This window comes from Centrocercus urophasianus, unplaced genomic scaffold, assembly GCF_019232065.1.
Source record: "Centrocercus urophasianus isolate 14NV4802_14NV808 unplaced genomic scaffold, USGS_Curo_1.0 seq_33, whole genome shotgun sequence".
Classification (NCBI taxonomy): Eukaryota; Metazoa; Chordata; class Aves; order Galliformes; family Phasianidae; genus Centrocercus; species Centrocercus urophasianus.
Window position 1 is genome coordinate 69,190 of NW_024884900.1, and position 14,544 is coordinate 83,733.

Consider the following 14,544-nt stretch of genomic DNA (forward strand, 5'->3'; position numbering starts at 1 on the left):
TTATTACTCTTTCATCCTGCAGATTAAAGATTTTAGTTAGAATAATGAAAAAAGTGACTACTCTGCAGATTGCAGACCCCTTAGTGAAAAGGCCCCCTTAAGGCGTCTGTCTTAGAATCTGTCTCAGTCTGAAATGGTCAAAGACACCTCCTTACACACAGTTCACACATTTTACACAGTCATCAAGTTTCACAAAAGTCACAGTTTTGTACACTTGCACATCACTTTGCATACAGCAACACTAACTACTTCCAACTGTGGCAGAGATGTTTATTTCTAACATGAAGCATTTACCATTTGGTTCACAGGCAGAGTTCTATTTATTTGATTTCCAGCACCTTATACAGGATGAGTGTCTATATTAGAATCTGTTGACCAACAGCATAAGCTGAAAGGAAATCTTGGACTCAAGGCACCCAAAAATCATCTTGCTGTACAAATCCTGATGACCCATTTTTGTACCCTCACCTCTGCTTCCCTTACAAATATATCGCTTCATCAAAAGTGAATTGGCAACAGATGAAACTATTTAATGTTTTAAGTGTAAACTTTCTCTGTAACCTAAGGGGTCCACTGTTTACATTGTTTTGGGTGCAGCTAGTTAGCTACTACTACAATCCTTTTGCGTAAAAAGCCTGTAGCAGCTTTTTCTCTTATTGCACATTTCATTGTATCTGTTGTAAAAAGTAACTGAAGACTTTTTTTTTCCTGTTGCTTTAATGCTTACGCACTTGGGATAGTTTTAGATTGTTTTAAAATTTCCCAATACGTCACAAAACTGGAAGTTCTCTGGTTGGTGTAAGAAGGCATTTTTCAGAGCAGGGAAGACTCTGAGGTACAGTTTCCCCTCTACACCTCCTAGTTTGAAGCTGCCTAAATACTACCTTTTGAGGCATGATTACAAGTTAAATGAAGGACACCCAAAATCTACAGCCTCAGGCTTCCTAGGGAACAGATTCAAATTTGTGGACTCCACCCCTAACCCAAGCAATGGAAGGCAAATGCCTATCATGATCCTTGTCTGACTCGGGCTGGCTCTGGGCACGCTCTGGTTTGGGGTTGGAAGAAGGAGGATCAGGCTGCTGTACAGACATAGTCCTGCGGAGATGGTTTCTCTTGCGCAAAAATTCAGGTTGAGAGTGGAGGCCAAAGCTGCCTTTTCTCAAGATCATCCGAGAGTTGTTCTTTTTAGGTCGTGAATGAAGACTGAACTCCAGTGAGGCCAAGTGGGCTGCATAACCCTCACTGAGGAACTGAAATATGAAGGAAAGAAAGGGAGTGACAAATTACTGCTGCCTCAACCTATAGACTCTATGAGGAGTTAAGTTTGTATCTTTGGCAGCCTAGTTAGAGATATATGAAAGAATAATATTAGACTCCTCTTGCTCTTATTTTCAATGAATTCTTCAATTTTGTTGTTCAAGAATATGCTATGCATGCACTTGCAGGTACCACTTGTGACCACTCAATTTTCTTTATCATTCACTCTGCCATAAAATGCCTCCTCCGAGACCAAAACTGCTTTTTTTTCCTCTGACATATTCTCTGCTCTTTATTTGGTGAGTCTGTGCACGCATGCGTGTGCACGCACACATTAACACACACGCATCTCCCTGCTACCCTGAAGACTTCCTAGTTAAGTAGCAAGAGTTACTTACTTGACATTGTGCCTGGTATTTCTTTGTCGATCGCCCAACTATGTAGATCTGGGATGGCGACAGAGCTAAGACATTGTAAACGGAAATATCCTTTGTCGAACCATATGCAGCACAGATTTTGATGTGGCACTGAAACAAATATTACTTCCAGAGTGAATACTCTGACTACCGAACAGCATGCATTACAGGAATGGAACTTATTCTGCACTGAAGCAGCAGATAAACTCACTTAACACTTCTGTAAAGCACACACAGCTAAATCTGTCTATCTCAATGACAGCAAAATTATGAATAGGTAGACAGAAAAGAACAAGTAATTTATTTGTAATACCATATGCCAAGAGGTGCATTTGGATGTTTTGTTAGCCATCTTTGCTCTTTGAAAAGTAAGAAAAGACACGAGGAATAGCAAAAATATAACAACAGTAGGATTTACTGTTCCAAAGGAAGAGAGCTTTTACTTCAAACAATGACAATTCCTAGAAAAAGGTTTCAAGGATATCAACGTGTTTCCAGTACGTACCTCTTGCATGAGATTCCTTAGAAAAATAGTCTTTTGTCGCAGTGGGTCATGAACAAGTCCATCAGAGAAGAAGATCATTCCTTGAGGGAAGTTGTGTTGAGATAACCATGAAACCACACGCTGCTTTTGCATATCTGGACGGCCAGTAATATAGATAATCAGATATCCTAGGTCCTGCCAATGTCTGTCACAAGCAACAAATAAATTATATAGGTGAAGAAAAATAAATCAATGCCCACAGGTCACATCAGTATTTCTTTGCCTGGCACAGACCCAGCCATACAAGATCTTTCAACAGGTGTGAATCAACATGCCTAAGCATCTGCACCTATAGAGAAATGATGTAATAAAATCTTCATCTTGGGAGAGATGGAGGAAAGCAAGCAACAGTCCAGTCTCATACAGTATGAGACTTACAAAAAACTTAAAAACTCACAACAAACCCAGGCAACTCTACAGGCTTGGGAGGAGAGGCTGGAAAGCTGCTGGATGAAAAGGGACCTTGGTGTACTGATGGACAGTCAGCTGAATGAGCCAGCAGTATGCAAAGAATGCCAGCAGCATCCTGGCTTGTATGGGGAATGGTGTGGTGAGCAGGACCAGGGCAGTAATCCTGCCCCTGTACTCGGCACTGGTGAGGCCTCACCTCAAGTACTGCGTTCAGTTTTGGGCACCTCTACACAGAAGGGACATGGAGGTGCAAGTCAAACGGAGGGCAACAAGACTGGTGAAGGGCTTGGAGAAAATGGCCTATGAGGAGTGAGAGGAACTGGGGCTGTTTAGTCTGGGGAAGAGGAGGCTGAGGGAGACCTTATTGCTCTCTTCAGATACCTGAAAGACGATTGCAGTGAGAGCAGGGCTGGTCTCTTCTCACCAGTGACAGGTGATAGGATGAGGGGAAATGGCCTCAAGTTGTGACAGGGGAGGTCTAGGTTGGATATCAGGAAAAATTTCTTTACAGAAAGGGTAGATAAGCACTGGAATAGGCTCTCCAGGGAAGTGGTTGAGCCACCATCCTTGAATGGGTTTAAAAACTGTTTGGATGTAGGGCTCAGGGACATGACTTAGTGGTGAGTTGTTAGAGTTAGGGTAGTATGCTTAGGTTGTGATTGGACTTAATGATCTTGACTTTTCCAACCTAAGCAATTCCATGATTCTATGAACTCCAGCTATATCTCAAGTTCTACTACCTTTGAAATTTATAATGAGATTCCCTGTGATTTCAGCTGTAGGAAATGGAAAACTCTTGAGAATTGGCATCCCTCCTTTCCCATGCAAGCTCCAAAACGAGCGCTGTTTTCTTTGCCCACTGCAGCACTGCAAGAATTGCAAGACTGAATTAAGTCTTTTAACTTTTCCTCCAGAAAATGCTCTTGCACTCATGGCACTTTGTCATTCAAGAGCAGAATTCTGCCCTTATTTGAAGCTGGCAAAATATAAAATACACTCTTTGCTAATCACAGTAACAAATGAAATCATTATAAATTCATTATCTCACTTTAACATCATATTCTCCAAAAGCAATCTTTATGCAACTTAACGTACAAATTGTAAAGTAAACCACAGCACTCTAAGATTCCTCTGAAAACCAAGAACAATTGTTGTCAAGGTAAATACATAAACATACCTGCAAAACATTCTACCCGTTAAAGAATTTTTGTATAGTTAGTAAAAAAAATCTGTTCTACCCTCCTCTGTCCTGTTGTGCTCTAACAGAAGAATTAGAAATGTACAAAGCGAAGCATGCAAGCTATCCTCACCTCACAACATCGACAGCCCCAGCTCGGACTTTGGGGTCACTTCCCATTATTGAAACACTTGCTGCAAATGAACCATCAATGCTGAACACAACACATTCCATTCCTCGGGGAAGCACAGTCAGGTAGCTTGTGGCGCTGCTCTGGTCCCCTCTGGAGATTGAAAGCAATAGATCTTTTCTAAAAATGAGAACATTTTCTGCATGTTCTAGTTAAGAACTTGTACTAGATCTGACTGGATCTGCAGCTTCAAAAATCTGTGTTAAACTGGACTTTTCATTTCAGTCCTGTATGGGAAAATTAAAGCCTACACTTTTAGGAAATAACTTTCCAAACAAGAAATTTGGAAGCTGACTTTAATAAGACATCACATTCATACAAATACACGATTTATTTCAAACAAACAACATTGAAGAACTTAAACTTTTAATGTTGTCTATATGTGTATATATATATATATACACACATACAGATAATACACTAATGCTCTGAGTACATACGTGCGTTTTGCACACAAATTAGCTGTATCTTCTTTTCCCGAACAGTCTATAACTACTGGCAAATTATTAGAAATTACAGTGGAAAAACTGATATGCATCGTTTATTGGCACCCACCTGCTTATAAACATCAACTTATCTCTACTAGAATTTTACTAAACAGAAGAATTCTTAAAAGCACAGCTTACCCCACTAGTCCTGCACCTGCGCCAACAAATTTTATTTCACACCTTTTCCCTCTTCATGCTTGACTCACCACAGAGTCGGTTTGTGTTGTTTTTTTTTTTGTTTCTTTGCTTTTTTAAGTGCTGGAGAGCCAGAAGAATTTATCTCAATGAACTGTTACTTTTAAGTGTTGTTTTCTTCCCTCAATTTTAGAATAAATATGGTCTTACAGAATTACAGTATATAATTCTGAAGTATAGAATTAAAATGACTCTTATAATCAGCCTGCCATCAACATATAAATAGCTGGCTGAGAAGAAGGCAGTACATGCTCCACTGTTCATGTCAACAGGAAAAGCTTCTTATTGAAGAACGCATGGCCATACCCATCAGTAATCTTTTCCTCAGTGAAGAAGCTCTGAAATAATCCAAGTCACACACTCTTGCCATAACAAGACTGATTACAGTCATTCAGTCTCCCTAATTTTGCAGGTCCAAATGTCACTAAATTGAGTCATGTTGAGGATTTATGTTGCAGGAGAGATAAAACCCACTGGACTGAACACCTTTAAGCTGGCCAGTAGCACACAGTCGCTGCTTCAAATCTAAGCTGATAATACAGGAAATAGACCAAAGAAAGATAAACAGAACTGTCACTGGAGACTTGAGGTGCAAAGAAATCAAATCATTTGCCTAAGGCCACACAGAAGTCTGCAGTACAATCTAGAACTGGATCTAGAACATCCTGCCTGGATGCCTACTGTGCGACCTGCTGTAGGAACTGCTTTGGTGGGGGGTTGGACTCGATGATCTCTGGAGGTCCCTTCCAACCCCTACAATTCTGTGAACTGACCAAAATCCCCCTCCATGCCCCTTCTATCCTACATATCAATATCTTCCTGATCACAAGAGCCCATAAAAGCTGTAGTATCAGCTTGGAACTGTTACCTGACAATCATTCTGATGGGATATACACCAACTCTCAGTCTCTTCTGTTTGGGTATACTGTAGGATATCCGGCCACTGCTGTTGGATATCTCTGTGTCAAAATAGACCCACCTACCAGAAGATGGTTCAGTCATTATGAAGATATCAACCTGCAAAACCAACACAAAGTCATCTGGTGTGATAGTGGGCAATTTTATTACCACCTTAGGAACATGGCATGCCAAGTCTTCACCATATTATTATCTTAATTCGTGTTTTGTAACCAAAGGTTGCAAGTTTCAAGGAACTTTGAAACTCAGAAACTTCTCAGATGGTCCTCACAACCAGAAAATGCTTCCTAACACACAGCACAAGAGTTCATTATTGTCTTGATCAATTAAAACACTCAGTACTGAAGGTATCAAGAAAACACAGAGCTCAGGAATTCTAAACTTTCAGAACAGGCAAAGTGAAGTCTCCGTGCTTCTGTTTTATTTGCAGCTCAGCAACACTGCTACATTAATTTCCATTAAAAATTCTTAGTCTCACTGAATGAGACCAAATGAGTTCACTCAATATTTATTTGGCTTTGTTATTTTTAAACTCCGCTACTGCAGTCAGCTTTAAGAGCACCGACTGATCCAGCTACGTCACATCACTGAAATTCTAAAACTACTCTTTACTCTTCCATGTATATGAGAAACAGCAGCTACCCAACCTTTAGAATCCCAATTCCTTTATCCATTTCTCTTACCTTGAAAGGTGTATATACACTTTCCTTTCAGTGACTTGCCAACTGCTATGCAACTATTTTTTATCCTTACTCAAGTTAATCATCTCCAGCAGATGATGCAAACAGATGACAGGTTCAGAAATCACTGCATAGCATATTCTTCTTTCACCAGAGGAAATGTCCAGCATCATATAAAAAGGATTTTAGCTAGAAAAAAATGCAATCTACCGAAAAACGTGCTTACAGCACGGTGGGATGCTAGTTATGTACTCCCCCTCTCTGTAAGGCTCTCTCTGGTATTATGAACTACATGTGCATTATACTCAACAACTGTATGTCAGTTGACAACAAATAAGGAAATAGAACACTTGATCTTTACCTTTTCACCTGTTAAAGCTACCATGTCCAGAGGTCCATACATAAAGCGCCCAACAAGTACCTGAGGACCATCTTCTGCAGCAATTACATCATTCGCCCGATGATTAGCAGTCACATTCTGAAATGAGACCAAAAAATGGGAAGCGTTAGTTTTTATGTAAGGTTACTGTCTCTATTATGTTGGTAAGCACAGTGATAAAGAAACACAGTCCCACTGAGTTTGAGGAACTTTCAGCAAGAGCCAGGATCCCATTAATGGGGTGTTACTGAATGAAGACATCACTGAGAACATCCAAGATGACAAGGTAAGAGAGCACCTTTATAGAAACGCCAACTATATAGGAGAGTACGCTTAAGGGAATGTCAATTACCCTTCAGTACAGGCGGTGCCATAGAGTAATATTATCACATGCAAGGCATTCATCCTGTGAGGCACTTTCCCATATTTTTAGTAACCAGAATTTTTCATAAAATTAATGCATAAAAGCAAATCTCCCACAAGAATGCTTTAACTGATGCTAATGCTGGAAGAATATCTACAACTTGGCAATACTTTCAAACTGAGTATACTTTTTAGCATATACAGGACACAAGCATTTGCTGATGATCATGCTTCAACATGCTGCGCTCTGAAGTGCATACTAACACTTACAGTATTACTCAGTACTTGTTAAAAATGTATCTGAAACGTAGTGGGCTCATTTTTCTACAGCAAAAGAATAGTCAGAAGCTCCGTGACTTCCAAATGAAATTTCACAATATGTGAATTTTTTTCATTTATTATTTAAGCTCATGGCATCTAAAGAAAGAAGAAAATATTTTTTCTTGGGTCTTGAATTCATCCAGCATGTAAGAAAACAGAAGAATAACCTGTGCTTAACAGGTCCTTCTGTTATTTAAACACATGCATTTGGGGAAAAAAAAATTTCTAATGGTAAACCAAGTATTAATTGCTTTTATTTCTTAACTGCTAGATCACCTCTGTAGTTTGCAGTTAAGTACAATTCCATGCTTTGGGAGACCAGGCTCCACTTGAAGTGCTGCCCAACTCAATTTCCATAGCTATCCTGGATATTCAGAGACATACTCACTCTCAATTTGACATGTGTCCTTTTGCGCAGCCATTTTTCTCGTGGATTGGACGGGCTTAGCGTTGCGGGATCCAGGCTATCATTTTCTTTGAAATTTACGTTTTCATATCTCATCACCTGAAATGATAATAACATTCTAAAAACTGTGTGCTGCCTGGGGAGCCCTGCACTTGACAAGGAAAGGAGTTACACTGCTGTCCCAGCTGAGTGACACTGCAGAGCAAACAGCACAAGCAAAACAGAAAGATACAGGCCATGACGTCGTGTTAAGAATTGAAGCCACTGACACCAGCGCAGAGAGCAGGACTTCACCCTCGGAGACCAGCCAGAAGGAGATGTGAGAGCAGCAAACACGCTGACATCGTCCCAACTGATTTAATTGAGAAATACGACTGTGTAGTTTTCTGCACTATTCTCTTGACCATTTTCCTCTGAAGCAGCAGCTGTTTCATCATTCACTGGATAAAAGATACACTGATTTCTGGATTAATCCAAATTGAAATGTTTATCACTGGATTCTACAAGGAGGATCATCTTGACTTCTTGGAGAGATATTTTTACTGCAGGTCACACTCAAATATCACTAAATTATTTTCAACCCGGGTGAGATTTCTCAACCTCACCACTTTCTCTAGAGGTCACAGCACGAATCATTTCCAAGTCACTGACAGCTGTGATCTAAAAACTGGAACAACAGGAATAAGAGAGACATCACAAACCTTAGAAATGAATTCTAAGGAGACAGTGCACACAATGCCTATAAACATACTAGTACAATTACAGGAGAGTCTGGTAATGAACAGCCTTTTCTAATACACTTCAGTCTCCTCATTTCTCCTTATTCCCTCTAAATTAGAGAAGCTCTTTCTTTGTGGAGAGAGAAAGAAACATCAACAACCTGTCTTAAAATGAATGCCACGACGTCTGTTGATTCCCAGTAGCTGGCGTGGAAAAGATGTGGCAGGGCCACAGTTGGAAATGCTGTCAGGACATCTGGACAATACAAGGCATAATCAATTCGCTTTGTTCCCCACCACTTAGCAGTAACTACAAAAAAAAACCAAAAAACCATAACATTTCTAAAAGATGTCTTCATAACAAATCTGCTGTATAAATGTATAAACTAGATAACAGAATGAAGCCTTCCGTTTTTTTAATATTGACATCTGGAGCCTGTTGAAAGCATCAATCTAACACAGAAGTTCTGTTTTCACTCACTGCATAATCCCTTGAAGTTCTGCTGTCTAAACTGCATTGCAAGTTTTGGGAAGCAGAGGTTACCACAGCACGATGCCCTTTGCTTCCTGGCCCACAAAAAGTGTACAGGAAAAGACTAGTTAACTTTATGATCATATTATACAGCAAGAATCACAAATACTTTCCAAATAGTGGTGATAGTACTAACGTAGCATTACAGTCTGTAAAAGAAGAATATAATGATCTATAGCACTTAAGAGAAACGATTCTTACCTATGTATCTTTCTTCATGCTTGGACTAGGGCTCTAAACCCAAGTTTGTCTGAAACTCTTAATAGCTTTGACTTCACCTTAATGTAAGGGACTATACAAAGAACTTCATTTCTATTACTTCACCTACATTACTATGGACAGTAGAGCAAGCTACACTGTGTTATTTAAAAAACACAACAACTTAAGCTGTTCTCGTTCTCCTCAAATTTCCAAAAAACTAATTTTCCTAATAATCAGAGTGATTAGGAACTCCCACATTTTCACAAAATGGCATTTGCTATGCACACTGCAACAAGCTGCACTCACTGTTGGTGAGGCATGCTGATGACAAGCTCTCTGCTGATCCTGAGTTTTCACTGTTTGTGCTGGCCAAGCTCAACCTTCTCTCTTGTTTCTGAGATGTGTTCATAGGTTCAGAACTCTCCTGAGAGTGAGTTATGTTCAAAGAGCTGCTCTCAAGGAACAGAGCACTGTAGTTCTGGATAGCATCACCTGCAGATAACAGAAATAGAATAAAGCAAAATAAAATAAAGAAACATATATTCATTCACATATATACATATTCATACATATATATATTCATACATATATATAAGAATGAATTTTCCTCTGTCTTCTTTCAGTACTTGCTAAATATATTTGTGCCATTCTGACCCAGATTACTTCCTTTTATCATGCTAGTTCAAATCCTCTTGAGCTGTGTAAGGAGAGAAACATCAAGAGAACATTAAATAAACAGAGCTATGAAAATAGGTACTATACCTAACTGATGAGATCTTCCATCCCCCAGTGGGTATCTCTGGTATCGTGGAACACTGAATGGAGGCAGGAGATGAAATCTTTTCTCCAGCAATGGTTCAAGTCTGCAGGCAGATGGGTCAGCAGAGTGAAAGAAACTGTACACCTGGCTGCAGGCTGGGCGAACCTGACAAACTTCAATGAGAACGAAAGAGAGAAAGAGCGTTTGGTATTGCCACTTTAAGACTTTCAAGGAGTCTATGCATAAAGATGGTTAATATGGACTCCTGCAACCTCAGTCTTCCAGTGATCCTACGACACAATTTAAAATTCCAGGAAAGCAGATTCCAAAGTTACTTTTAAAGGATATCTTTATATATAGCCAATAATAACTTATAAAAGTGACTGTGGCACTTTCGAACATATAACCGTTTTCACACACAGTACAGTACTCAAGAGAATGTAATCAGACTGCACACAAAATATATAACTTCTGAGCAAACTCTCCTGCTGTGGTGTTAAAAACAGCTCACAGCCAACACATCCAGGGACCAAGTTTAGTCATGAGGCCAGAAATGAAAAAGATGACATACTAAACCAAACACAGATGCTACTTTTGGTATCATTTTCAAGGATTACTCCTTGGTGAAGTAAAAACTTTCACATTACCCTGCGAGGAACATATATGATCAGCAGCAAATGACACACTACTATGAATAGGTGAGCAGTGACACCGCTGGAATTAAACTCCATCATCTCATGTCTTAGTACTAGCTTGCACTGACATTCCCATCTTTCAGAAGAAGGAACCCTTCAAGCAGGAAATCATTCCCCAGACTTCCAGTAGATGCCTTTGTTTACCTGCTTTTAAAATAACCTCTTTGTTTACAAAGTCATTAAGCATCCTGCATTCTAATGTTAGAAAGAGCTTACCATTCAGACCTGGCAGAACAGTACTCCTCATGGCCAGCACCAAACCAAGTGGTGATCCAAAGAGGAAGAAATCAGACACCTCAAAATCAAACCGGCCCAGGTTTACATCTGAGAGACTGGAATTCGCAGGAAGAAAGTCTGCGTCATCTTTCAGCACACTTGAGCAGATGCTGAGTGAAGAAAATACACTCATTTAACTATAATGAACCCAGAGAAGAAATGCATTCCCCAAACAGGTAGCTTAAAAAGCTCCAGCATCCACATACAGATTCAAGAAACATGCCTTAAATAGTAGAAAAATAATTACAGTATAGCAGCCACTTATCATGATTTCCAGTGTGGATATTAAATGTATTACCTTTAACGTGCACAAGCTTTGTACTGTTGAAATACTTATCAGCAAGTTATGCAAGAACTCTAAAAACTGAAAAATTACCTCTTCTTCTTGTTAGCTGTATAGATGCGTTTAAGCTTATTCTGAAACTTTTAATATGAATTTGAGCCTCCTCAACTTGTATGAGGACAACGGTATTAAAAAGTTACAGTGATGCCTTGTGCATAGCTTTTCATTTTGTAAATGATTAAAACGCTGATTTAGTTTCTATGCCATACATGCACAGAAATGGCTATATATTTGTTAGGACACAAATAAGTTAATTATGTTAAATCTTGCTCCCAGCCTCCTTCCACCTAGGCAAGACATTTACTCAGTTTTAGTTGTTGTTTTGCTTTAAAGATAGTCTGGAGCTTGCTGACCAATTGAACAGCACAAACAATCATCTTACTCTTTAGAGAATAAAGGAAAGCCTGTGAGGGGAATCCAAGGTTTGGAAAAAAAAAAAGTAACAAATTCATCCATCTTGACTTCTGTGGGTTCTTCTGAAGAAATGAAACTTGCATTTAGTTTTGCATATTCAAAACTCTCACTGAATAAAAAATAAAAAACTTGTGAGAAAATTCATACCAAACCCACTAAATCTATGTCTTGGGAGGATGTTTGCAAGAACTTTAAGCAAACCTCTAGAAACACAATAGAACCAATAGAAATGATTCTGCCCCTCCAGTGCTGACAAGCTGAATTGAGTGCCAATCCTATTTCTTTTACTCAGTTATCGCACACTAGTTACCTAGACAGGAAAGCATGATGATTTGTTATAGTATCACAGTTGTAGGTGGAGGAGTCACTCTGCTTCCTAGGCAACAGCTGTCTGGGCTCTTCATCCTCCATGATTTCTGAGATGTCAATATTGCTTTTGCTCAGGTGTTTTCTGCCACCCAGACTGGAGTCCTCCGTTAAAAGGGGATTATCCTTCAGAGAATGAACAGAGCAAAAAGAAGACTTAGGGATCGAAATTCAACAGAGCTTATACAAACGGGATGCATTCATACATTTGACCTCACTTTATCAAAGCAGTGGTTGAAAGGGTTAGAAACTAGGCCAATTCAGCACCTGTTTTAGCCCTAGCAGGGAGTGAGAAACACTTCTGAAAAACACACTAAACCACTTAAAAGTACACCAGGTAGTACATTAGAAGAAGGCTGAAATGATCAGTATAAAGACTATTCACTGCATTTCAAACTATTTAAAATCTTTTTTTCTGTTGATAGAAACTCTCTCAGTGCCCCCAAATGCCACAATAAAAAAAAAACTCATCTGCAGTGAAATGGTATCAATAATTAGGCTCTGAATCAGTCATCCACAGGTGAGTTTTATGTATTATATATCCATGTGGTAAAAATCATCAATTTTCTCTATCTCTTCTAATGACAGTTGTCTGCTTCAAAATAATGCGTTTTAGCTGCAGCAGCAAGAGAGAACCATCTTCCTCTTCTAAAATGCAATGCTTAGTTCTTTTCAACTTAGAACTTACATTAGAAATGAAATGGAAGAGGGGAAAGATGGAGACAAAAACTGGGAAGGAAGCACTACAATGTTGTGGAAAAGGAGAAAAGTAGGAAAAAAAGAATGTAGGAAAACTGGAACAATAAGCAAGAGCAATGCAGTCAAAGAACCTGTCCTACATTCCGATCCCCATTCCCCCATTTTTGGTGAGAAATGTAACTAAAGAGTCAAAAGATGAAACAATTTAGCTAGCATCATAAAACCATCAAATAATACATTACAGGCACCTCATTTGGTATCAACACCACTCTTCCATACCCACTTACGTCTAAAGTACATAAAATTAGTTGAACTCAAGCATTCCTTCTCAAGTGGAGAACACACAATGCAGCTTACATGACAGAAATGTTTACAAAAAAAAAAAAAAAGTGCTTCTACTACCAAAGAATACCTTCTGGATCACAGTGAGAATGGATTTCTCCTATTTCCAAACGTAGCACTCATTTAGAGACTTTGTTACTCACACTGCCCTGTTCATTCAACCTCGGGTGACTTACATTCTTCACCAGAAAGTAGGCACATCTCTCACCAGTGAGCAGAACTTATTTATGAGCACATCTTAATGTTAGAATACCCCTAGGCAGCAGTATAATTGATCCTATAGTGTCTGGAAAAAAAAAAGACTGGCAGAAACAGCACCCTGAGATTACTGGGAGGACACATCTACATCTACAGTTAAGATGACACCCAGTAATCCTACTTTAAAGATTTACTAAGAAAGCCTTCACTACTGATGATGTATCATAAAACTGAAGCTGCAGACTTAATTTTCAGACAGCAATTTTTTGAGATATGAGCAAAATCCCATGCCATCATTATTATTTATCAAATCCTTAAATTTTTTGTGGTTTAATATGGACCTGAATTTCTTAGTTTCCCTCTAGGGAATGAATCTATATATAGGGAACGAACTTCAGCTGAGTAGATTTTTTTCTCTTCACCTGGATGCTGCTGATGCTTCCTCTCCTGCTACTGTTCTGACTCTCATCAGTTCTGTTAGTATTACAGCAAATGGCATCAAACCCCAAAATGCCTCCAATGCAGTCACCAATGAGACACACCTGAAGGAGTAAAAAAAATAGTGAATTAGTGAAATGTAGCAAGTATTTTAGAAGAAACAAAAACCGTCACAGACCTGCAGAAACATACCCTACTCATTTTAAAGCCTTGTTCTTTTTTTCTTTTTAATACCTTGCTTCCTACTGCAGTTGAAGTGTGCAGTCACTTCTTCCCACTTCCTCTTATTTACAGACATACGCCCCATGCCACGAATATTTTGATAATCATAGAATTGCTGTAAATGGACCACAGAATTCTTCACTACCCTGTACACCAAATGCAATTTTTTCTTCCCCCTTGTGAAAACAGGAAGTCATTGTACTTTAGGGAAATGAAGGTTTCCAGCTATCTAAAGGGCCCTATAATAAAACATCAATAACTCACACAGAGTAGCAGTAACAAATTTACTCTAAAGCAGGTAAGTACTATTTCTTTCTAGTCTAGAGATGGAGAAGCAGGAATAATAATAATAACTGTGACATGTCAGCTGGAAGAATTCAACAGGTGACTTCCCTGAGGAGTGGACCATGCCAGAAAAATCAAATGAGTATACCAGAGCTACATGGGAAATCTGCAAAACTGAGTATTTATCTTTTGAGTTTCTCTGCTGTCAAATGCTTTATTACTACTGTGATGGAGGCAAAAAAGAAGCAATAAATTTTGGATTCTTTTTGCTGTCAGGGATGTGCTGATGACCCAACTCTTCAGCTA

General features: G+C 39.1%; 1 protein-coding gene across 11 annotated transcripts in view; it reads right to left on the reverse strand.

Annotated features, from left to right (window-relative positions):
* PITPNM3 (PITPNM family member 3) overlaps window positions 1–14,544 on the reverse strand; it is a 51,032-nt gene that overhangs the window by 5,166 nt on the left and 31,322 nt on the right. For 6 of the 11 annotated variants that reach the window (XM_042830487.1, XM_042830478.1, XM_042830477.1 and 3 more), the window contains 13 exons: window positions 13,716–13,835; window positions 11,999–12,180; window positions 10,872–11,041; window positions 9,963–10,133; window positions 9,507–9,692; window positions 8,629–8,777; window positions 7,731–7,847; window positions 6,641–6,757; window positions 5,550–5,698; window positions 3,942–4,091; window positions 2,182–2,365; window positions 1,659–1,787; window positions 254–1,253 (listed from right to left, as the gene is read on the reverse strand). In XM_042830487.1, the coding sequence (XP_042686421.1) occupies window positions 945–1,253; window positions 1,659–1,787; window positions 2,182–2,365; window positions 3,942–4,091; window positions 5,550–5,698; window positions 6,641–6,757; window positions 7,731–7,847; window positions 8,629–8,777; window positions 9,507–9,692; window positions 9,963–10,133; window positions 10,872–11,041; window positions 11,999–12,180; window positions 13,716–13,835 (2,133 nt within the window). In that variant the 3' untranslated portion in view covers window positions 254–944. Of the gene's footprint in view, window positions 1–253; window positions 1,254–1,658; window positions 1,788–2,181; window positions 2,366–3,941; window positions 4,092–5,549; window positions 5,699–6,640; window positions 6,758–7,730; window positions 7,848–8,628; window positions 8,778–9,506; window positions 9,693–9,962; window positions 10,134–10,871; window positions 11,042–11,998; window positions 12,181–13,715; window positions 13,836–14,544 lie in introns of those variants that run through there. The other 5 variants (XM_042830485.1, XM_042830486.1, XM_042830484.1 and 2 more) reach the window with 1 other exon arrangement.